Here is a 26,324-nt window from a genome sequence, read left to right on the forward strand (position 1 = left end):
CAAAAAGTTGAGACTAGTTTTGCAACACGCCAACAGATGGCAGCACAAGGCTGCACGCACAGTCACAGGGAGCACTGGCCTTCATAAGTTAGTATGCCAAAAGACATCAGGAGTTGTGCTATTCTGACCACATGCGTTGTCACGTCTGCAATTTCATCATGGACGGCGTTAGAACAAAGAGCGAATGTGAAATTCTGCATGAAACTGGGCAAATCTGCCACAGAGATGTCTGACATGATTCGGCAAGTTTACGGCAATGAGCCGTTCGAGGTGTTTTGAGTGGCACGCGTGCTTCAAGAGCAGAAGAACATCACTGGAAGACGACGAGAGATCAGGAAGACCTTCAACGAGATCAACCCCCGAAAATGTCGAAACCATTTGGCAACTTGTGCATGAGGTTCGTCAGAGCACACCCCACAACATTGCTGCTATTGTCGGTGTGTCATATGGAACAGTCCAGATAATCCTCACGTGATTTGAACATGCGGCGTGTTGCTGCGAAGTTCGTCCCCAGGCTACTGACCCAAGAGGAGAAGGAACTCCGTGTCAAAGTCTGCCAAGAACTCTGTCAGCATGCTGTGGATGACCCGTCCATGCCAAGGATCATTACCGGTGATGAAACTTGGATGTATGGGTACGACCCTGAGACAAAGCAATAGTCCTCACAGTGGACGAGCCCATCATCTCCACGATCGAAAAAGGCAAGGCAGGTCTGCAGCTTGACCAAGTGCATGCTCATCGTCTTTTTCGACATTTGTGGCATTGTGCATCGAGAATTCGTCCCCAAGGGCCAGACCGTCAATAGCAAGTTCTACTGCCAGGTTTTAAGGCATCTGAGGGAGGACATTTGGCGAAAGTGACCGGATCTGTGGCATGCGAAAAACTGTATGCTCCACGACGACAATGCACCCTGTCACTGAGCTCTCCTCACACGTGAATTTCTTGCCGGAAACAACATGATCTCACTTCTGCACCCACCCTACTCGCCAGATTTGGCTCCTGTAGACTTTGCCCTCTTCCCGAAGATGAAGATCCAGCTCAAAGGTCGCCGTTTTGACACCACTGCGGAGATCCAGCATGAATTGCAGAAGGTGCTTGACACGCTTCGAAAAAAGACTTCCAGGACACATTCCAGAAGTGGGGAACACTGTATTGCTATGGAAGGGGACTATTTTGAAGGTGATAGCGTGTGAATGTAGATAAATAAAGTAATTTCTCGTAAATAAACAGAGCTAGTCGCGAAACTTTTTTTATACCACCTCATATACCCTTACAAAGTGATCACTTAGTAACTGAACTATTTCTTCTGTAACTTTCCTGCCATATCAGCACCGAGTAAAGTTATCTTTCCATAATCATTCTTTCTCTTACATACTACATTGCGAAAAAACTCTTTTGTCCTGGTTAGCTAATTTTCTCTCAATCTGATTTAGCCTTCCTTACAATACTAGTTAGTTACCCTTCTTGCATGTGCTTTATACTACTAATGGGTATGCTGATCACTTTTTGTTTATATTCCTTCTCACAATGCCTTCTTTTTTTACAGCTCTTGCTTTATATTGCTAGTCATCTACTTAATCCCTACTCAGTTTATCCTCCTGAGCCTGGATATGTACTTTGTACTGCCTTGCTCAAACAATTCTTGACCATTTCCCAGTGCACTAATCACATTCATTCTATGTAGTTTCTTATGCCATGGCACTGCTCCAAGTTGCCTCCTTAGTTTGTCATAACTGTTAGCATGGTAGTTCCACATAAACCTTTTCTTGCCTGAAATTTCCATATGTTGAGCAACCTCAGAGGACAAGACTGCATGGTCACTTTCGCCATTGGAGATAGAGTTGCTACTGCAGTTATAGCATCAGAAGATCTATCTATTACAAAATCATTGTCACTTTGGCATATTGTATGAAATGTAATATGGCTTGTCTTTGTGCACACATATGTATACTCCAAATAATGACCTTAATATGAAAGTTGAAACATCAGAAAATTAAGTATTATTCCTAACATGGTTGTCTCCATAATTTACTGAAATGAATGCCGATCACTGTGGAACATTAAAGGAAAGGAATCTTTCACTTTCAGTGAATCATATAGCATTTTGTATAGGGATCCCATACGTCCTGGTTTTATTACTTCTGTCCCAGCATTCCGATGTGTTTAGTTCAGGACGATAAATGTCCCAGATTTTTTAGAATATAAAAATATTAACATTTCTAATAAGAATAAATACAAGTCGTAATATTTTTGGGTGCTTTTAAAAATTTATGTTTACAAAACAAAAAGCAGAGACATATTTATTTTGTAGTTTGATGAATTACCAGAATGTGAGAATTTTGGGAAAACGATTTAGTTCCATACATTTCATTCAGCTGGAGAAAAGAATGTCAGAATGAGGGAGACATTCGCACAACTGTATGTTTAACTAATCGCAACCACGGCATCTATTTCGTTCATCTGGCCGGCCGTAAATTTTTAGCAATCTTTTGTCTCACGCTTAGTTCGCATAGCGTACAATATCCAATGGTCCAAAATGTTTCTCATTGGTCGACATGTTTTTGAATATTAACGTGCCACGATAGTTCATTTTCTTTCAACCAATGAGAAACATTTCGGACTGTCGGATATCGTACACTATGTGAACTAAGCTTCACGCGTCAGGCGCTAAATTGTTTTTATATCGCTACAGGGTGTGTGATATAACCTCGTTTTGAACTGTTCATTTCGTATTCTTGTATTAATTGTCAGTATTGTATTTTTTAAATTAATAAAGTTATACCGTTTGTTACAAAATGCCCCAAAAGAAAGTGCAATTTAAGTGTTACGTGTTTAAGTGTTATTAGAATTCTATTTATTTGATGTATGTATAAACATTTATGTTATCTACATTAATAATTCAAATTCAAATAAATATTTAATTTTTTTATTTTAAACTACAAATGTTAACGAATAAACTTTATTTCTCTTAACCTTTAATTCTACAAAATTTATTGTGTCCCGGTTTTTTGTTTTCAAAAATGGGATCCCTAATTTTGTATCACAGGCCAAAATTAATTAATCACAATTAGGTTCCCATGGTTTTTGTATGGCTTTCATGAGATAATGCAATTTTTTTCTAAAATAAAAGTAGAGATAAGGAAGTTATGCTTCCTCCTTAGTAGTTTAAGGGGAAAGATGAGAAAGATACTGGATTCAGACACAGATAAACAAGATAGGACCAGTACCATGAAATGTGTATTAAAAAGTTTGTAAATACACCTAAATAAACAAAAATTAATAAAGAATTTTATAAATAAAATGCAAAAAGAAGGTAAGGAGAATGACATATATAGAGAGAGATTTTTAAATATAGTAAGGCTCTGCCTTACAACTTTTAGCTCCACAACAATCTGCTCATAATTTTCAATTCTGATTCCACAGTTGTTCATATGGTGGTTTTAGCACATGATGCAGTCAACTAATGTGTTTTGCAGATCAGCTTAATTACAATGTCACTGTTCGCTATATCTCTGTGAATAACTATTATTTTATTTTATTGTTATTAATAATAGGGTGCTTAAGGGTCAAAGCTGTATAAATGAGAGGAGACCTCCACATAGCCTTTAAAAGGAATGTGGAGAACCGACCAGGGCTTCTGACCTAATGTCCAATCCTCACCTTATGGAGCACCCTGTTGGGTATCTACCTGGATACTGAATGAACGAGGATGGGCTGGCAATCTGGGATTTAGCCAACCAAATTGTATCCTTATTGGCTTAAACCAATATACAAAATGATGGTACAACATGACAAAATTTCATGCCAGCTGGGGCGTCGCCTGATTAAATAAGGCCCCCGTTGTTTTCACCAGGGAACCAGGACAAACAGCGAAAACTCAGCTACTGGAACAAATCTGAAAGCACACCCCAACTCAATATCACCAGAGTTAAAGATCGGTACTATCAACATAAGAAGCCTGAATGGCAAAGAAATGGAGCTAGCTGGAGAATTAGATAAGTACCAGATCGACATAATAAGGGTGACTGAAACAAAAACAACAAAAACTGGTGAGACTTTCTGAGCAATAAATACAAAATGTTATATTCAAGAAATGACAATCAAGGAAAAGGAGTAGCCATAGTACTCAACACAAAATACGAGGCTAATCTTCTTGAATGGCAAGCAGTCTCAGGTAGAGTGATGTGGGCAAATATGAGAATGGGGAATTGGACAATGAGACTTATTTGTGCCTATGGTCCCACAGAAGGTTCTACTAAGGTAGAAGTGGAGGAATTTTTTGATGCTTTAGAGAAAGCAACTGACACAATGAAAAAGGAAAAGTTGGACCTTGTTGGGGATCTAAATAGCAGAGTAGGAAATGATTGTCAGACATACAAAAATATTTTGGGAAAATTTGGAGAAAAGAGCAAAGCTAATAACAATGGCAAACACCTGTTGGATTTCTGCTCAGGACATGGACTGGTTATTACTAACACCATGTTCCAACATAAAAATGTGCACAAATTCACATGGACAGAAGAGGCAATGAATAAGAAAAGTCTCATTGACTATGTTATTGTTGATAGTGATGTTTTCTCCCTGGTGCAGGATACCAGAGTGTACAGAGGATTTGAAATTCGAAGTGATCACTATTTAGTCTTGAGCAAGATAAAATTGAATTTCATATTGAAAAGAATAACATGTAAGAAAGTTTTAAAGCGAATAAAAGTTGACTTTTATGTAGACTAAAATACACAAAGATTATTAAAGAAAAAATGAAAGAGTTTGAGAACAGGAACCAAACCTTGGAGATTCAGTGGCAAGCTTTGAAGAAAACCCTGATTGATTCACAGTGATTGGGGTATGTGGTGAGGTTGTCTGCAAGGATAAAAAAATCAGAACTCCCTGGTGGACACAGGAAGTTAAAGAGGCAGGGAAGGAAACGAAGAAAGCATATCAAAAGTTCCTGGTAAATAAGTCAGCTTTTGCTCTTAGAGAATACAGAGATAAATGTAAGAAAGTTAAACACTGTGTAAAACCAGCTAAACAAAAGTCATGGGAGGACTTTGGCAAGAACATAGAAAATAATATTATGAAGGTGGTAAGATATTCTGGAGGTTCTTGAAGAAGCTTAGAAATGGAGGAAAGAATGCTGTAAAAGGAGTTAGAAATGATAAAGGTGACATGAAAACAGGAGAAAAAGATATCCTTGAAGTATGGAGTAATTACTTCAAAAAAATTGCTAAATGAAACAAGCAGAGACAGCACAGTGGTAAAAAACAATCAAAGGCATACAGTCAGGAATACATATCCATACTTGAAGTAGGAAAAAAGCCATCAAAGGCTTGAAATGTGGAAAGGCAGCAGGAGTAGATAATATTCGACCAGAAATGCTGAAGTATGGTGGTATAAAAGTCTTACAGTGGCTGCACTGCATAGTTCAGAATGCCTGGACAGAGGGACAAATTCCTGATGATTGGAATAGAGCTCTAATAGTACCCATATATAAAAAAGGAAATAAAACTGAATGTGAGAATTACAGAGGTATTTCCCTACTGAGTGTTCCTGATAAGATATATGCCAGTATACTTGAGAAACAGTTGAGAAGAATTGTAGAAGAAAAGCTTGGTGAAGAACAAGCTTGATTCAGGCCAGAAAGAGGCTGTCAGGATCAGATCTTCACTTTACGACAAATGGTTGAGAAAGCATGGGAAGATAACAAAGATCTGTATCTAAGTTTGTTGATCTGGAAAAGGCATATGACAAGGTGCCAAGAGAGAAGCTATTCAATAAGCTATAGTTATATGGTGTCAATGGGGCATTATATCAAGCAATACTAATCTCAGGTGGTATGGTCACTTAATACAGAATGGGCGAGGAAAGATTAGCAAAGCAAGTGTTCTCTGCCAGGTTGGCAGGAAAACAACCCATGGGAAGACCAAGGTATAGGTGGATTGATATGGTACAAAGTGCCTTAGACGATAGAAATATAAAATCTGATAACGTTGGAGTCTTGACAAGTAACAGACTGATTTGGAGGAAAATTGTAGATAGGAAGTTAGTAGTGATGTAAATTTTTCATGTAGTACTATCATATCCTGTACACCCCTTGATAGTACATGTCAGGAATTTGATGATGATGATGTTATTAATAATGGCAGATAAAATCAAAGTAGGAGTTCTATTGCATCTACTGAAAAGAAAGAAGACTTATAACCGTATTACATTGTGGTTATCTCTGAAAGTTGGGTAGTACATCTAGCATGAAATGAGGACCAGACGAATGAATTGAATGGAGTCTGAGGACATGGTCAGTTAATGAGCTTAACTGACCTACGAATAAGTTTTAGGAAATAACAGATATATCTAAGCAGAATAATTTCAGCCTTCCAATTTAAAATTACCTCTCTGTGCAACATAGATATATTTAAGGCAAATCTAATAATGGCACATGATACACATGACAATCACTAGATTTGAGGACAATATTAGAGATGGTGCTACAGAAGAATGAGAAGGGAAGCTTGGTATAAATATTATCATCATCCATGGAGTTACCAGACTCATTGTGGGATGCCCATCATCTTAGACAACACAAAGTCTATAAAATGCTACTGCTTGAGTTCATTCACTGTTAGCACTCTCACCACCCTATCAGGCAATGCATTCCACAACTCAACCACCCTCCATGCAAAGAAACCACTTTTGACCCTCCTGCTGACTACTTCATTTCACAACTTCCAGGGATGGCTCCTTTTCTTCACTTCCCCTTGTTCTACCATATGTAAAAACTTCCCAGTGTCAACCCTGTAACTACCTCTTAACAGTTTAAATGCCTCAATCATATTACTCTCCTTCTATCCACTGAACTTTGTAGTCCATATTCCCTCAGTCTATCATCCTAACATTGCACAGTCTTTCCAACGTTACTTTTTCTCCTTCAAATCCTAAAGGACCAAATCTGAGCACAACAGTCTAGGTGTGAAACTCTCTGCTGGTCAGTGTCCTCAGTACTGCAGCAATCCTCTAGGCCAGCGCTTCCCAAACTGTGGGCCATGGTTAGTTCTGTTGAGGGGGCCATGAAATAATGAAAACAAATTTTAAATGTTTTAAGACTATGTAGATTTTTTTTATCTTAAAAGAAACATATTTAATTATTATGACCTTTTTTCTTGACCACTAGTATTAATAAATTAAAGACTTAATTCAGTATGTTAGTCAAGTAAATAATTGTTTAATATCCGACATGTTTCACTGACTAATATCTGTCAGCATTTTCAGGGATACACTGTTAAGCAATGGAAAGTAAGAAAAACTAGGAAACTAACCGACAATTCTAAAAATTATATAAAGTTATCACTGTGCGTGATACAATACGCGTGTCGCAAGTACATTTTATTTGTTGAGATATTTGTTATAATTTTCATGAAAGTTCATTTCTTTTTGGTTAAATATCTAATAAGAGTTTTCCATATATCTGGTAGGATTAGGCCTTGATTCTTATTTAAGTTACCTGTTGAACGGGCGACTGTAGCAGCTTCTTTGAATGTTCTGGAATGGTAGTTCTCTTCTATGTAGGGCATATGACTCATATCCCATTCAATATTATGGTTGGTAGAGACAAAGTGGGAAGAAAGTCCTGATATATCTTGTCTGTTATTCCTTACATAGCCTATGTGTTCTTTCTTTCTTGTTTCAAAACTTCTAGATGTCTGTCCGATGTAATTGATGTCGCACGAACAGGGTATGCTGTAAACTCCAGGGTATTTGTAGAAAGGATGGCTATCTTTTGGGGATCTTATAAACTTTTGAATGGTCTCCATAGGGTTGAAGGTTACTCTGATATTATATGGTTTTAGAAGAAGAGCTAATTTTTTGGATATGGTACTAACAAATGGAATTGTTATAGAGCTAATGTATTAGGTTTCATCTCGTTTTCTTTGTGGTATGTCATTGAAGAGAATCTTGTTGATGAGTCTTGTAGGGTAGCCATTTAGGGATAGATCTCTGGATATTTTCATTAATTCTTCTTGTAAGTCGCCAGGGTCTGTGGTACACTGTATAGCTCTTTTTTTAAGCATATGGATAATGCTGAGTTTCTGGGATATGTGGTGAGACGAGTCGAAATGGAGGTAGCATCCAGTGTTGGTAGGTTTTCTATATACCAACAGGTTGACGCTATTGTCAGTTTGTTTCTTAATAAGGACGTCTAGGAATGGAAGTTTATTATCTTTTTCTAGTTCCAATGTGAACTTGATAGCGTTGTGGAAGCAATTAATTTTGTTTAGATAATCCATTAATTCTTCTTTTTTGTGATTCCAAATGATGAAGATGTCATCAACATACCTAAACTACGTAGTTGGTTTAGGGGTAATTTGGGATGAAATAGGTCGGCACAAGAAGGAGAGAGGGCTACCCATGGCTAATCCAGTGAGTTGTTTGTAGTAGGTTTTTTGCCATGTAAAATAATTCAAAGTTAAACAATGCTTGAACAACTTGGTGATGTTTGGTGGGAACAAGTTTTCTAAGATGTCGATGACTTCTGAAACTGGAATATTTGTGAATAGAGATATGACATCCAGGCTAGCCATAATATTATCTTCAGAGATATGGGTGTTTTTTAATTTCTCTAAGAAATGTTGGGAGTTCTTGATATAAGAACATATTAAAAAACATATTTAATTTTTATTATTTATTATATTTTAATGGAAAAAATAACACATTTGTTGGTTCACAAATTTTGCTTCCTGCGTATTTTGGTGCTTAATGAATGTTAGTAAATATATGCTTATTCATATAAGTTTAATTTCAAAGGTATTGATAAGAAGCACAAAAAAAGCTTACAAACGCAAAATCTTGTGTTAATTTAAAACGGCCAAGTTTTTCACGCTTTAAATTAATGTTCCATTGTTAGTGTACACAGGTGCGCCAATATGCGGGATAGAAATACACTTGATGTGTATGCTTTGTATTGAATATAAATACAATAAATATTATAATAATATGTCTGTATTAGGATTTTGTTTTTCCAATGGGGGTCCTCCCATGAAATGTTTTAATTTTTCCAAAGGGGGCCTTGACATCCACAAGTTTGGGAAGCACTGATCTAGGCTATCTTTGGCACTTTTGTAATATGTCCCCTGAACTTAAAGTTTCTATCAATCATCATCTCAAGATCCCTTCCCACCCTCCCACTTTCTCCAGTACAGTTCCTCTAACAGAGTATGCAACCTCCCACTGGTGTATCCCAAACTTCATTTAGTTGAAATAAACTGACACTCCATTCATCTGCCCAGCTTATTCATATAACAAAGGGCTACCACATCTACACTATTACTAATAACCCTTTCCAACTTCACCTCACCCTGCAAACAATTGAATATCCCTCCTGCAACACACACTGACACATCACTGATGTAAAAGTTAAACAATACAGCTCCCATTACTGAACTCTGTGGGGGAGCACCCCCACACTTGTAACCTTCTTTTTGCTTGATACTACTCCCACATACACAACTCTGTAATATCTATTAGACAGTCAATCCCCAATCTAATTCACTAATCTGAGATCTAAATCCACGTGTTATAACTTAAATATCAGCTTATTATGTAGCACCTTGTCAAATGCCTTTGAAAAATCCAAAAAATAGCAGCATATGCCTTTCCCTCATCAACCACTGTTGTCACTTTATTACAAAAGGTAATCAGATTACTAAAATCAGCATCCCTAAGAAATCCATGCTGATTCAAATAATACCTAATGCTGTATATGATCTCTCACAAATTTCTTCAAAATCTTAATTACTGATGAAATACAAACTGGACTATAGTTTGACACTTACATTCTACTAACACCCATATGCAATGGCACTTACTTCCACTCCTTGAGCAGCATTCCCATAGCCAGACTTGAAAAGCCAAGTCAACAGAGCTCAGTTCTTTAGCTCATTCCCTCATAAGCTGTGGTGAAATCCCATCCAGTACTATTGTTTGTCTTCCAGCGTACCCAGCATTTGAAACACTCTCCTCTTGCACTTCTAAACCTCAAACCCTTCCCATCCCTTTAGTATTAAAACCTACTTTTCCAGGATGAAAACCACATGGTCACTCTCTCGATGCCATTCAGTCATTCAGATCCTCTGAATGACTGAATGGCTTCCTTGTTGAATGGAACATGTTGAATGACTGAATTCAGTCATTCAACATGTTCCTTCTACTACATGTTGCCTAAGACATCTGTCCCTCATGAATTCCAGAAATTCTATTCCCTTTACTGCTACGTGGTGTCCTCTTTCCAATTTATACTGCTTTAACAATCATTCTTTTTTGCACTCACCAAGCGCAACTACCTGAACATCGCCTGCTCTTCAATCTCTATGTTCCCTGGCTTATAGTAACACCCCATTAAATACAATGTCCTGCTCACCTGCACCACTGGCCTCCACTCTGAGAAGACACACACTCTCACTTATCATAAACAATACACCACTACATTTGCCCTCCCTATCCTGCCAAAAATTGTTATACCCTGCTACTGCTATTCCTGCCAATATATATATATATATATATATATATATATATATCATCTTCCACCAACCATGTCTCAACTGATTCAGATAATCTTTGGACAGTCTGAGGCTATCAGCATCATCAGTTTAGGTCCTTTATTTCTGCCAGGATACTCCTGGCAATAGCATAAAGAAACATCAACACATTGCCAATGTTTTTATACCTATCATTATTCCCTCCAGAATCCACTGGATTCTGCATTACATCATGTGTTTGTTCCTCCTTCTCCCAAGTAAATATTCCCATAAGAAGCCATTCCTATCCACCCTGATAATTCTAGTTTCCTTGAATCAACACACATGTTCAAAGAACAACATTCTCTCCAGATGCCTATGTCCTCCCTCATTAAAATGCAAGCTGTCTCTCACACAGTTATTTTTTGTCCTCAAATGCAGTACAACTTCAAGCATGAACCTCAGATCTCTTGCCACCAAATTACACTGCCTCTGAAGTCATTTGTATCCACCATCACAATCATCTCATCCACTCTTTCATGCCTTAATTGCCACAGTCACACTATCTATTGTTCCTCCAAGCAAACACTCTTCTGGCATTCTGTTTCATACTCCATGGATCATTGAATCTCCACACATCATGCCTCTTACCACTCTGTTCTTACCTTGCTCAGATGCATTCCTCACTACCCCCCCCCCCAACTCTCCTTACCCTCCCACTTACCTGCCTTCCTATCATTTCTCCATCCCTGGCTTCTGTACTGTCTTCTGCTTCCTCTCATTTCCTGGTTTTCCTATTTTCTCCTCTGTCATTCCCATAACTGTAACTCCTATTCTCACATCTGTTCTTGCCAGTCACTTAATTTCTTCTTTTACACTTATCTCATTCTTCATATGTTCCACCTCTTCTTTCAGTGCCTCTCTCTACCTCTCTCCCAGCAACCCATTCATGCTTGACAATTCATCCTCCCAATCAACACCATCTTCCAAACCTAACATGCTCCCTAATTTTATATTCTTATTCACATGCCACTCATCTGAGTCAGCATTCTCTGATTTCTGATGTAATGCTGCCAAAATCTGTTATGATAATTTCTGTATCACCAAGCTTTTCCTATTTTCTGCATTATAAACAGACATGCACACCCTGGTCTCTCACCTGCTGCATTTCTGACTGCTAGGATGCAAATAAACCCACAAGCACCACATATCACAAAATCCTGCAGTATAAAATTTAGTCCTTAAATAGTAGAGGACTGGATGATAACATATCAATAAACTGAATAGCTGCAGCTGACATTATTCAAACACTGCATAATGAACAATAAACTATAAAGTACAAATTCAACAAGCACAAACTGTCCACAGACTATATATTCTCTCTAGATTAGACTCCCTATAATTTTAAAGTCAAAATTCTAATAAATTATAATGAAAACTCTGATTATAAAATGAGGAAATGCTGTTATAGCAAACTATCCATTGTAAGAAATTTTGCCATGAGGTTGCTATATATAAATAAACAAGCGAACAAATAAATAACATTCATGTACAAGTCAATAGTAACAAAAATTGCTGTTGCTGCTAGACTGATGTTTATTATAAATTAAACTTCACTTTTTTAAAACATCAAAAAATACCACGTGGTATGATGACAATAAAGTATACTTATGCTATATAAAATATTAAAAATAATGTAATTTATTTTAATTCTTATAGTTCTAGCCAGTACTGATTAGCTTTTGCAATGCTTCTTATTTGGTACCTAATGAATCATCATCTGTGAGAGCACCTTGATCACAAAATCCTAATTTTGTCCAATCTTCTTTTGCCATGAGGTTGCTATATATAAATAAACAAATAAATAATTAAGGAGGCAAAAGAAATCTAGAGTAGTGCCATAAAATAAACTGACAGATATTGTGATTATATGTATGTACATATAATGAAGCATTCCTTAGTTGCTCCTAAAGGAAAACATTTTAAGAGAATTCCACATGCTTTTACAGATTGTCATTTACAGAAAGATATGGTTTATTTTATACAATTAATTTTTGTTTTTAGTATTTTTGTAATCAAGTGTACTGCATTTGTTCTTTTGTACTATTCATTTAATATGTTGGCAGCCATGACAGAACAAGCAGGAGGAATTTTTTGGTATTGGTTGGCTCATCCCAGCCAAAGGTTATTATTGGAATTAGTGAGACATGGCTAACAGAAGATGTTATAGTTAGTGGGATAGAATGTAAAGGGTATAGTGTATTCAGGGAGGACAGAGAGAAAAGAATGTGGGGAGGAGTGTTGGTGATGATAGCCAATGAACTGCAACCAAAGAGAAGTTCAACTGCAGGACAGTGAAAATAGTATACATGAGGCTATCTGGCATGAGATTGAGGCCAGTAGAATAAAATATACAGTTGGATGCTGCTATAGACCAGGGATGGAAAAGATGGAGGCAGCATGCATCGGCAAATAGATTCAACGAGTGGAGGACAGGTAATTATTATGGGGGATTTCAACTATGGTAACATAGATTGAAAGGAGAGGACACATGGGAGAAAGGAAATGGTTTTATGCAGTTACTAAGGGATAATTACCTGAGATAGCATGTAATGGGGAGCCTGTGTAGCTCAGTGGATGTGGCATTTGCACACCACAGCACGAAGGAAGACTTTGTTTCGAATCTAGTCATCGACAAGAGGAAATTTTTCTAAGTGTTTTTTCAACCGGTTCCCGAGTTAGTCGATCTCTGGCATGGGCAAGCGGGTTTTTTCTCCCAGAAACTCTGGTTTTTCGTACTGTAAACTCAAGAAAATCGACCGTAGAACCCACATTATTTCAGACATTAAATATATTGTGTTAGGGACCACGAGATGCCAGCACTCGTTGAGCCATCTCTCTCTTCACTGCGTGCTGCTTAATTAGTGATAGCCTTGGGCCAACTATCTCTGATTGGCTGCCAGTGGAGATTGAACTGCCTACTTAGTCTCCAAAAGTTAGACAGGGCTAAATGGCCTCGCCCACTCCCTATATAGACAGGAATAAAAAAGGCGTTAGCTGATTTTTTTTTTTTTTTGATAGCATGTAATGGAATATAATAGGGATTCAAGAGTGCTCGATCTAGTAATTGCATCCGAGAATTTGTCTATAATGAATATGACCATGTTGCCACCAATTGGTGAGAGTGATCAATATGGTCTTGACCCGGGAAGTGACTAAACATGTGGAATTTTCAGTTAAGACAAGGTATAGGTGGAATTACTGGGCTGGTAAGTATGACAAGCTCAGGAGATTGCTTGGATCTGTGCCATGGCATATAAAACTGCAAGGGCTGGATGTTGATAGTGCATGGGAAGTGGTAAACGAGTGTTTGAGGGAAGTAATGGCAGACTACATACCTATAGTCAGGAGAGTAAATCAAGTGGAAGTTAAATGGACGAATAACACCATCAAACTAGAGCTGCAAAAAAAGAAACAATTGTGGAGGGAATTTAAGGAGAAAGGAGACCTGCAAGCACAAGAACAGTACAAGGCAGCCAGAAAGGCAACTAGTGTGGTAAGAAAGGTAAAAGCAGATTATGAAAGGAAGTTAGCAATGCAGGCTAAAGAGAATCTCAAAATCAATATGCAGCAAGTAAAAGAAAGAATGTATATGGCAGAATGATTTTAAAGAACGCTGATGGTAGGTAGGTAACTGAGTCAGTTGAAACAGTAAAATTACTAAGTGAACACTTGGCAAGAGTATATCATCGGTGGTGATATTACAGAAATGAGGGAACCAATGGCTTATACAGGAAACTGAAGTAAATGAAATGGAGGTAAATAATATATTACAGAACCTTAATGTGAATACGGCTGTGGGTATACCAGCTTGAGTTTAACATGAAGCAGCAAAGGAATTGTCACAGCCCTTGACCATATTGTTTAATCTAAGTCTCAGCTCTGAGTTAGTCCTGAGGAGGTGGAAAGAGTAAAAAATACTTCCATTACATAAAGGAGGCTCCAAGACTGATGTAGCAAATTACCTGATCAGCATTTCAGGAGTTGTTGTCAAAGTATTGGAGAAGTTGGTCAAGAGCAAAATACAGGAATGGATAGATGGAAATGGGATACTGTATGGGGGGGCAGTATGGTTTTGTGAAGAGTTGATCATGTTATTGATGCACCTCTCACGATGAGTCTTCTGACCCCATGGAGGTCAGGTGTTAATAATAATAATAAACTTTAATGAAAGTGCAAACTTTTTGTACTGAAAATAACAGTACATCAGTGTGTGAAAACAACAAGCAAATCAAAGAAGAGGAATACAAGGTACATTACAACAATAGATTTACCAATTAAAATGATTTTAATATTATTAATAAATAATATTAAAACTATTTTTGATATTTATATAAGACTCCTACGTTCCAACACCTATGGATTCTTCGACAGACTGCAGGGTTCCAATCCCTTATATTTCTGATATCTCTGAACCTATTGCTAGAATTTTGAAGATGTTACCATCTACAAAAAAACAAACTGTTGCTTCTATCTTTAGCTGGTGTTTACCAGCTAAAGAAGCAACCCCTTGTGAATGTAATTTGACATACTTTGGGAAGTATGTCAAATTACTTCCCAAATTACAAGTCATGCTATGGAAATAAGGAATTAATGAACATCAATACTATATATTGAATATGTGAAACCTCAAAATTTGGTTTATCACACCACAGAAGCAGTTTAAAATATGAATACCTTTTCAAAGAAAGTTGTGAAGCCCCTTTTTACATCACCCTAACCTGAATCGGAATGCCTCTCTCTCTCTCTCTCTCTCCCCCTCAAAAGTTGAGAGCATCTCATCTTATGTAAATATCGAGAATAGTGAATACATGAAACCTCAAAATTTGGTTTGGCACACCACAGAAGCAGTTTAAAATATAAATACCTTTTCAAAGAAAGTTGTGAAGCCCCTTTTTCATCACCCTAATCTGAATCAGAATGACTGTCTCTCTCTCTCTCTCTCTCTCTCCCTCCCTCAAAAGTTTGAGAGCATCTCATCTTATGTAAATATCGAGAATAGTTTTAATATTATTTATTAATATTAATTTTTAACATGCAATGACTATTTTTAATTATAAACCAACTGCCGTATGTACCTTGCATTCCTGTTCTTTGATTTAGAATTAAAAATGATTGTTGCGGTTATGTAATTTTTGTTGTTTTATAGTTATGTCACAGGTATCTTTAAAGATACCAACTAAATTACATATTTATAACAGTTAAATGTATCATTATTAGAGCCACTTTAAAGATACATACTCAGTGAACACTGAGAATGAAATTCTCAAGAAAAAGTCATTTGCACAGAGGTGACAGTGAAACTCTTCATAGTGATGACCATCCGTGACTGCTGATGGGAAGAAAGCAGTGTGCCATAATTTGTATAGGATCACACCATCAGTTCTGTTGCAGTTAAGTGGGTTCTGCAAAACTTAAGTCACTTCCAAGTATAACCTCTGTGCTTTAAATTGGGATTTGTCAGTGGTAAACTGGGTTTCTTTCACATGGTCTTTATCCAAAACATGTTGTGCTAGTCCACTTTCAGAGTGCCTGTACTGAATGTAATTTTTATGTTTTTTTTTTTTTTTTTTTTGGACAAAGGTGGTCCCATTCTGTCTGTCTGAAATACTGTGTCCCACATTGACAGGGATACTGCAGACACTTGGGAAGAAGAGAGGATCCTGGTAGTCCCTGATTTATCTCAAGAAGGTAGAAACTTGGATTTTGTAGACCTCTAATTCAAGAGCTCTGATATAGGGTAGGGATATTATTGTTATTTATACGGGTCCTCCATGGAGTCAAAAGACTTTAGACATGGGAGACCCATGCTATCTATTCCCTGGGCCTTTGTACTTTGCTCGGCAGCATATGTATCTGAAAGGTGTGCTGTGCATTATAGAATATTGAGACAATTTGATGTAAGTCATCTTTCTCTACATACAAACTAAAAATAGCCCAGTAGTGTAGATACTTTATGTGCAAAGTATCTTCACAACTAGGCTGCTCTCTAGTTAATGTAAATGAAACTGATAATGTTATAATTTTTTGGCTATTCTTATTTGCATAACTTTATCCTCTGACACATTCAAATGACTACATCATCTTTATTAATTATTACTTTCTCCAGTTTAGCATTGTTGACAAACAACTGGATACTCCATTTCCCCATATCATTAATGTACAAACTGAACAGCAACAGTAGTCCAAGTATAGAGTCCTATGGTACACCACTCATTACCTGCATCCTCTTTGATTTACCTCTGCCATATACTATTTAATGTTTGTTCATCAAACATTACTCAGCATGTCATTAGCATCATGTTCAACTTGCCTAATAGTTTTGCAATATCTCATTAAAGACCTTTGCAATGTGTAGCATTATTGTGCAACAGCCATTTTCCCTATCCAACTCAGTTGGCACTAATTGCAGAAAGTTAATTACTAATACAAGAACTTTCTCTTCAAATTGCCAGGTTTCCCTACTAAGTATCATAATCCTGTCCATCCATTCCTGAATTCTGTTCCATTCCTTTGGAACTATGCCAATGAGGAGATTTCATACAGCCTATTTAGAGGAAATGCCATTTCTCCTGCTCTCTCCTGTAAAACACAAGCTGATATCTCAACCAATCCCTCAGTGCTGTATTTGAGATTTCTTAATATGCTAAACACCTCCAGTACATCTACCGCTATTCTGATATCTACCCCCCCCCCCCCCCATTGAATCAGTTACTACTTTATCTCTGCCTGAATGATACACACTTGCAAAGTGCTTGCTCAGCATTTCAGCTACATGTTCTGTTTCTGTGACCGCCTTATCATCAGGCTTCATGAAAGTTATCCTTCCATAACCATTCTTCATTTTACTAATTACTTCACAAAAGAAGTCTTTAGTCTGCACAGCTAATTTCCTCACATAACCTGATTCTACCTTCCTCACCATGCTAATCATTGCTTTGCACTGGTTATTGATCACTTTTCTCCTTATATACCCTCAACAATGTTTTTTTTCTTCTTCAAATCCTGTCTGAAAAAAAAAAAAAAAAATCTTCTGCAAAATTACACACACGTATATATGAATGATGCTGACTTACACTCATTAAAGACTAATTCTTCTACCCATCACTAGAAAAAAGGAAAGTAATACAACTATTTTAAAATTTCACAGGATTTTAGTCTGTCAGTAAAACAATACTGGTCAATGGAAAGATGAAAAACTAAGATGATATATATTTTATAAGAATTTTATAATTATTATAAGAAGCCAATATTTTTTCATCTGAAACACATATGTAAGCAATAGATATAATCCAGCAATAACTGAGATGAACAGTCAAGAATCAGAATATATAAATTACATTCCAAGTATATGTTTAGACCAATTTTAAAAACTGCTCCTTTTTAATTCATCTACCATAAATAGGTCATCATCATCAAATTCCTGCCATGTGCCCTCAAGGGGGTGTACAGAATATGATAGTACTACATGAAAAATTTACATCATTACTAACTTCCTATCTATAATTTTCCTCCAAATCAGTCTGTTACTTGTCAAGACTCCAACATTACCAGATCTTATATTTCTATCGTCTAAGGCACACTGTACCGTATCAATCCACCTATATCTTGGTCTGCCTCTGGGTCATTTTCCTGCCAACCTGGTAGAGAACACTGTTTTGCTAATCTTTCATCGCCCATTCTAAGTGACCATACCACCTGAGATTAGCTCTGCTAATGCATTCCTGGATGCTGACAATGTCAAGTTCTTTCCTAATATCCTCGTTTTTAATATGATATTGCCATTGATGCTATTTATCCATGCCTCTGATCTTTCTCAGGACTCTCATATCTGCGGTCTCTAGTCTTTGGTCAAGTGTTTTACTTCTGACCCAGCTCTCAGATCCATAAGTTAAAACTGGTTTGAACACTGTCTTGTATACAGCTCATTTAGTGTTCTGACTAATTTCTCTCTTATTCCAAATGAATTTATTCAATTCACTTCCTACCATACCAGCTTTGTTGATTCTGCTGTCTATTTCCATATTTAATTTACCATCTTCACTAAAAATCGTGCCTAAGTAGCTGAAATGTTTTACTTGTTCCATATGTTCTCCATTCACAACACATTTGACATTTTCAATGATTCTGCCTATTTTCATTGTGTCTTTTTATTGCTGACTTTCATACCATATCTATTACAACAGTTATTCAATTTGATAAAATATGTTGAAAGTTTATTGAAAGTTGAAAGTTATTCAATTTAGTCAGAGAATCTTGCAGACTTGCCTTCATTAATCCTGCTGTGAGCAGAATTAATATGTTTGTACTTTTCTTTAAGTTGGAGATGAATTTTACTGCAATGTAAGACCACTGTTCTGCTTACTGGATGATTTAAGTAGCCTGAAAATGTTCTCTGTTTGGCCTCTAGGGCAGGGTTTCTGGATTATGTAAAAAATGAACAAAATACATCTATTTCATCTCTCATTTTCCTTATTCCTCTTATCTTGTGGTGTCGAGGGTTTATTAATCATCGGACCTAAACTGTTCACAAGATAAGATGGTCAAGCCCTATGCCCCAGTGTATCCTATGTCCATAGTGGGGTTGAGTTCTCAAGGCGGGTTGCCTGTTTTTTGGGATGAAAACCCCCAAATAAACTGGGGAGAAAACCCTACTGCCCACACCCAAGACCGGCTAACTTGGCTGTGGTTGAGAAAGATCTTTAAGCTCCTCATGTCACTGATGGGAATCGAACCCAGGATACTCCTTTCCCAGGCATATGGTTGCGTGGCGCATAGCCATTCCGCTAACCACGTGGAAAATATATCTATAACAAATTAATAGAAAAACAAAAAAAAATTTTAAAAAATCAAACTCATCCATGGTACCAAGGTGCCACCTTATGTAAGTGAGAGCCACAAATAAAAAAAAAAAAAACTCAGTTTCAAAACTGCTCTGCTGATGGAAAGCACAAACATCATTTTCAAAAAAATACTCTAAATAATTAAATTCAATTCTTGGTAACTTTTATATTGTTAGTATTATAATAACACAATATATATTTACAAAAAAATACAATTTTATGAATAATTAAGGCAATGTGCATTTTTACTTGAATAAACATTGAGGAAATACACAAGTATACAAATATGTATGAACAGGAACTTTCATTGAAATGTACTCACTTGTCCATTCTACACTGTAGATAGTCTTTTGCAAGTAATCGACAGTCTGAATTGTCATTACTTTTGCGGTTTAAGCATAACAGGTATTTTAGCATAAATGCTTTGCATTCTCCTGCAAGACAAAAAAAAAAACCTTTCAAATCTGTTTTTTGATAACAAAAATTCACTTCAATATAAATATTTAACAAATAGAAAATTATACACATAAACAAAACTCCTTTTAGATGTGACTGTATACACTAACTGGCTTCATTAACCTAATCATCACCTGATAAACTGTTGGCCTTCCTCAGCTTGGATCATTTGCATTCTCCCTTTAACTAACATTGCCACTAATAATGGCTAATATTCAGGCTGAAACACATGGCTTGTAAATAATATTATTTCCTTGTAATTTCATGTGAAATAAAGAAAGCTCAAATAGCAGCTTTTACTTAATGTGGGCACAGGATATTTCTGCCATCCCATTCAAGGAATTAGCAAACTTCGATGAATGGATCAGCTAAGTAGTATAATTATTTACATCTTTTGTATTCATATCACAAACACTTAAACTGGAAAGAGATTCAGTTATAACAAATAACTTAACCACTTTGATTATGCAGTAGATAGGTAGGTGTTACCTGGGATGCTCTACAGAACTAGCTTGAGAAATCTGATTCTGTTAATATACTTGGCCTTTTTCACCAGCTATGAGGGAGCGTGAAAGCAATGCCTCCTACTTTATTTATTTTTCAATTCTAGCACAGCAAAAGCCTTTCCATGTCACTGAGCATACAGTAGTATTTAGTTTTACCATAGTGGGTGTCACTATGATTCGTCACATGAATGCAGTGTACAATCAGCTCAAACTGGAGGCTGTTATAGATGAATATACAAAGCAGAGTGGTGAATGAGTTCCTTATTGTGGAAGATGTGAGTCTGATGAAAATTCATACCACTCATAAAGTGTCTAACCCAGCAGTTAGATGCTGAGTCAAACACTTGAAGAGTAGCGAAACACATATAGTTTGCACATATGGAATGTAAATCAAACATTTTGACTGATCTTCCCCATAGCCCAGATTTGGCTTCCTCTGACAACTATCTGTTTGGTCTTCTGAAGGATGCCAATTTGTGGCGATGAGCTGAAACAAACTGTTCATGAAGAGCTCTGACATAAGAAACTTTTCAACATAAGAAAAAGAGAGTCAGCATAGCATCTCACTCAACAATGCCAATGAGGGAGACTGTTGAAAAATGAAAGATGGAGGATTAATCCATGTTAAAAGGCATTAAGTTATTTTTCCTGAAGGAAAAAAAATGCATTACTTTTGTACCACCCCTTTGTACTTTCTGCAGATTTTCTAGGAATTTTCTAGTAAAGGTTCTCCTATAAAGGGCAGAACTTCTGTTAATAATAGATATACAAAGATACATTTTAAAAGAAATAAATAAGAAATAACTTATGTAAATAAGAAAAATTAAAATTGTTTACCATCTTCATTATGAATACAAGAAAAAATAATAGAAAAATGCTAACACAAAATCATGAGTTTGAATAGAGTAGCATGGTCTGATTGTCATGAAGTCCTAATGAGATAATAATAACAACAAAAACATCAATTGAGACAAGCAGAGTTAAAGTGCAGAACATACCCCATTAGATCAACTGAGATATTGGCAATGCTTCACAACTATCCATATATAATCTTTACATGAGAAAACTGCTCTTATGGAGGACTTAAACCCTTAGAGATTATATGTTCTGCAAGACCAAACTGTTTGGCTAAGTTTTCTGTTATAATGATGATCTTAAGAACTTAAACTCATCACTGACATCCTGGTAATTTGTACATCTTTTCCAAGATTCATAAACAAAGTCTTCCATTTAATGCTGTAGTAGACTGTATTGATTGTTGTAGCTAGAAGCTTATGAAACATTGTCTTAATCTGGAAATCCTTTTCTCATATAAAGAATACTAGATTTTAAAAAGATTTCAATTCATATTGCCTTTTTTTTTTTATTTTATGTGACTCTTGCCTATAAAAGGTTTTTGTAAACTTATAATACATTAATACTATGGGCGGGCTAAAGATTTTTTCTCCATTTCTTTTAAAAATAATTTTATGTTAATTAAGAGGGGGAGATGGTAAATCCCATTTTATTTTATAGCCGGGTACGAAACTCGGGTTGAAATCTATCGATATCCATAGTTTCAATGCCGAAAAAACTATCGGCAGAACCAAGTGTAAATGATCACTTGGGTAGTACAACACCAGGGCAACTCCATGCAAAGGTGGAGCAAGCTCCGTCACTAACTTTAATATTCTCTCATAATGCAAAACCTAGCTCCTAAGAGATGTATAAATACTGTTTTACATTATGAGAAGAGGTCACTACCCAGACCGGTTTCAACCTTTTTTGAGGTCTCATCAGTGAGTAGGTAGACCTGGAATATCAAGGTTTTAAGTGTACCGAAACTTATATACCTCTTACATAAAAGGTTGAAATCGGTCTGGGTAGTGACCACCTCTTCTCATGATGTAAAACAGTATTTATACATCTCTTAGGAGCTGGGTTTTACACTATGAGAGAATATTAAAGTTAGTGATGGAGCTTGCTCCACCTTTGCATGGAGTTGCCCTGGTGTTGTACTACCCAAGTGATCATTTACACTTGGTTCTGCCAATAGTTTTTTCGGCATTGAAACTCTATGGATGTCGATAGATTTCAACCCGAGTTTCGTACCCAACTATAAAATAAAACGGGATTCACCATCTCCCCCTCTTAATTAACAAATTTGCCGGTAAAATAGCCTTTCGGCTTATTATCTTTATAATTTTATGTTTTTTTTGTATTTTTATTTATTGCTTACGTAGTTCAGAAACCCTACTCTAGAGACCAAACATGGAACTTTTTTCAAGTCACATCAGCCCTCCAATAAAAGAGGTGGTGGCCTCACACCAGGCAATGAAATTCATCTTCCATTTCAATCACAAACATCCATGCCCATGGCAGGATTTGAGCCCACAGCCCATTAGTTGGAAAGCAGATAAGCTAACCACTCAGCCAACCAAGCTCGCACATGGGCATACTTGGCAATTAGTTGCTTAGTAAACAGTTTCTTTGTTTACTAACATACTTTTATAAGAAATTATGGAATTACAGTAACACCACATTTAACACTGTCCCATTTAGTGTTGGTTTGTTATAGTGTTCAAACTCAGTAATTTCCAAGAACAGCCATTACTCCATCATTGTTAAAATTTCTTTAGTCATTCAATACACAACATGTGGAATACAGGTAGGCAATTAGTTGCTGTGTACATTGTCTTGCAAGTGGAGGTCCGATAAGAACTACACTTCATTAATGCAACCAATGAATCAGGGAGTAACCTCGGAAAGACTGTGGGTCTTCTGAGATTCGTGGAAGACAGGACCTACAGTCCAACCCCCTCATCTAAATGCAGTAGAATTAGTGACTAACACACACACACACACACACACACACACACACACACACACACACACACACACACATATAAATCTAAATAAATAAATAAAAATGCTCAATAAAAATTCATTATTGTTCTCCTGTATTTGTGTTCTCACCAATCAAATAAAAATATGCCATAATGATCTTATTTAGTGCTATTTCAGTTGGTATTCCACATTCTAGGAACATATCTTGAGCACAAACTGGGTATTCAATGAAATCCATCTTCTACAGCCAATCTCTGTACTTAGGTATACTCTTCCTACTGAAAAACTTTCTGATTACATAATTCATTCAGGCTACATGTCTAAGACTGTCAGAACAAATTTTATCTGTAAAAGAAGTTATGCCAATGGGAAGTCCTCTTTCCCCATACACTACTATTTGCTATTTATTCTACTCAACATTTTAACATGTCATTTGTGTTCCTTTTCCAGACTGGACTTATGTTCTGTTTAACTTATATGCGAAATTACCGGTGCTTAGTGGTACAGCATGCAGGGATAGGGGGTCTGGAGATCCTTTGGTGAAAATTTAAATGAGAAAACACGTAACCACAGATAATACTGTAAAATACAGATATTTTGGTTTGTGTATAACTAACCATATTCAGTGTAGAATAAACAATGAAATATTCAAGTATACCGAAAGAATTGCTGGAGCTTACTCACACAAGCTGAATGTTAAATTTTCAAGAATTCTGTCAGCTAATTGTTAAACTGACAATGGCTATGAATTGTAAAGTGCACTTCAATCTACAATGGCTAGTGGCATTTGGGAGATGAGTTTGTATATGGTGATGCTGAAAATCAACCCAGGGTTCACTTATTTTAGCTCTTTATGTTTCCTTTCCTCCATTCCATCCCTATGTGACAGATTGTGTAAGGATTATCTCTGCTAGCAATTTACAGGAATATTATTTCTCAACAAACATCTGCTTAATTTTGCCTGTGCTGCTTCTTAAATAAATGACATTCCCATGCTCAATATCTGTCAGTGATTTTGCATTTCAATTGTCATGAATCTAATAAAGTTCATGACAATTTTCTTCAGAAGAAGTCAGCCAGAAAAAATTACGTGGATGTTTGCTGATAATAGATTTGTTTTTGTTGTTTTTTAATGTGTAGGAGGATGAGTACACCAAATTCAGTCTACATACTATATAAACAATGATTACTTTCTCATGTGCCAGGGTACTGATTTGAATTTTCCATTGTTTATTCTATACTGAGAACTGTTCATGATATAAAAACAGAACTATCTGTAATTTATTTTTATTATTACATGACACCTCCAAGGAGGTCAAAGACTCATTGAGGGAGGGAACTTACTCTACAACCCTCTGTCTCCACCAACTACAGTGAACTACAGTCACTAGTGAACTGCCCACGACCACTAGTATTTTCAGTGAAAATCACAAACATCCATGCCCATGGCATCAGCATTATGGCATAATCCTGTTAAAATATATTTACTGTAGTTATGCACGGGTTATTTAAACAAATTTCCCCCAGTTTTATCTTCATCAAAACATGTTTGGAGTGCAACAGTTAACAGTTTAATTTTTAAGATTTAAAAGGTAGTATTAAGTTGTATTTGTGTGATATTTAGTATTCTGTTTTTTTTTTAATCCCTTTAATGTATGGGATGGTGTACTGCAATGCTCTATTTTTATTCTTAGGTATAGTCTTACAAAGAATTTCATAATGTTTTTGCCATAGACATTGTTTATAAAAGTATTACTGATAATTTATAATTCGTGGTTAAGAGCTTGCTCATCAGAGCAAATTGTTATTGCTTTTTTTTCTTAGGGTGTTAATGACTCCTGGTTTGGTGGTGGTAAGTGTGTATATACTGGCTAGTATGTGTAGACTTGCTAGTGCAAGCCTTACACACACTACATTTTAGGGAAAACTTAAAATGTATTCAGTTGAAGATGGCTGAGGAAGATGTTTACAGAAGCTTGGTGGCTATGAGGTCAAATAATGAAAACATCTTATTAGAGTCCAACTTCACATTTTAAAGTGGAGGAATCTAGAGAAGGGTGCTTAAGGGTCAAGGCTGGATAACTGGAAGAAGACCTCCACATGGTGTTTTAGGGAATGTGGAGAAATGACCATGGTTTCTGACCTTGTGGTGCACTTTGTTAGATATCTACGTGGATACTGAATGAACAAGGATGGGGTGGCAATTTGGGATTTAGCCAACCAAATTGTATTCTTATTAGCTTAAACCATAACTCAAAATGATAGTAAAACATGATGAAATTTCAGGCCGGCTGGGATGTCGCCCAATTAAAGAAGTCCCTTGTTGTTTTAATCAGGGAACCAGGGCAAACAGCAAAAAGTCACACATTGGAACAAACCAAAACTCAACATCAGTAGGGATCAAAATTGGCACCATCAACATAAGAAGCATCAATGGAAAAGAAATGGGACTAACAGAAGAATTAGATAAGTAACAGATCAACATAATACGTATTACTGAAACAAAAAAGATAAAAACAAGCAAGATCTTTATAAGCAACAGATGTAAAATTATATTCAGGCAATAACAATCAGGGAAAAAAGGGAGTAGCTATGGTGTTCAATGCTAAATACGAGGATAATCTTCTTGAATGGTAGTATCAAGTAGAGTGATGTGGGCAAATATCAGAATGGAGAACTGGACAATGAGACTTATTTGTGCCTATGGTCCCACGGAAGTTTAACAAGGAAGAAATGGAGGAATTTTTTGAGGCATTAGAGACAGCAGCTGGCACAATGAAAAAGGAAAAGTGGGTCCTTGTTGGAGATCTAAACAGCTGAGTAGGAAATGATTACCAGACATATAAAAATGTTTTGGAAAAATTTGGAGAAAAGCATAAAGCTAATAATAATAATGGTAAATACCTGCTAGATTTCTGCTCAGGACATAGACTAGTTATTACAAACACCAACATAAAAATGTGTGCAAATTAAAATGAAAGAAGATACAAGTAATAGGAAAAGTCTCACTGACTGTTTTTAATCCTTGATTTCCCACTGGTTCAAGACACAAGAATATACAGAGATTTGAAATAGGAAGTGATCACCATTTAATGTTGAGCAGGATAAAATTGAACTTCATATTGAAA

At 36.4% G+C, this 26,324-nt stretch overlaps 1 protein-coding gene across 3 annotated transcripts in view; it reads right to left on the reverse strand.

The window, feature by feature from the left end:
* Positions 1–26,324, reverse strand: part of LOC150098024 (uncharacterized) — a 42,730-nt gene that overhangs the window by 3,555 nt on the left and 12,851 nt on the right. For 2 of the 3 annotated variants that reach the window (XM_090406065.1, XM_090406064.1), the window contains exons 3-4: positions 19,731–19,842; positions 12,271–12,347 (exon numbers count right to left, since the gene is read on the reverse strand). In XM_090406065.1, coding sequence (XP_090262191.1) covers positions 12,271–12,347; positions 19,731–19,842 — 189 coding nt within the window. Of the gene's footprint in view, positions 1–12,081; positions 12,348–19,730; positions 19,843–26,324 lie in introns of those variants that run through there. The other variant, XM_090406067.1, reaches the window with a different exon arrangement.

Source organism: Typopeltis vanoorti, chromosome 16, assembly GCF_054136105.1.
Source record: "Typopeltis vanoorti isolate ZY-2024b chromosome 16, IOZ_Tvanoo_1.0, whole genome shotgun sequence".
Taxonomy (NCBI): Eukaryota; Metazoa; Arthropoda; class Arachnida; order Uropygi; family Thelyphonidae; genus Typopeltis; species Typopeltis vanoorti.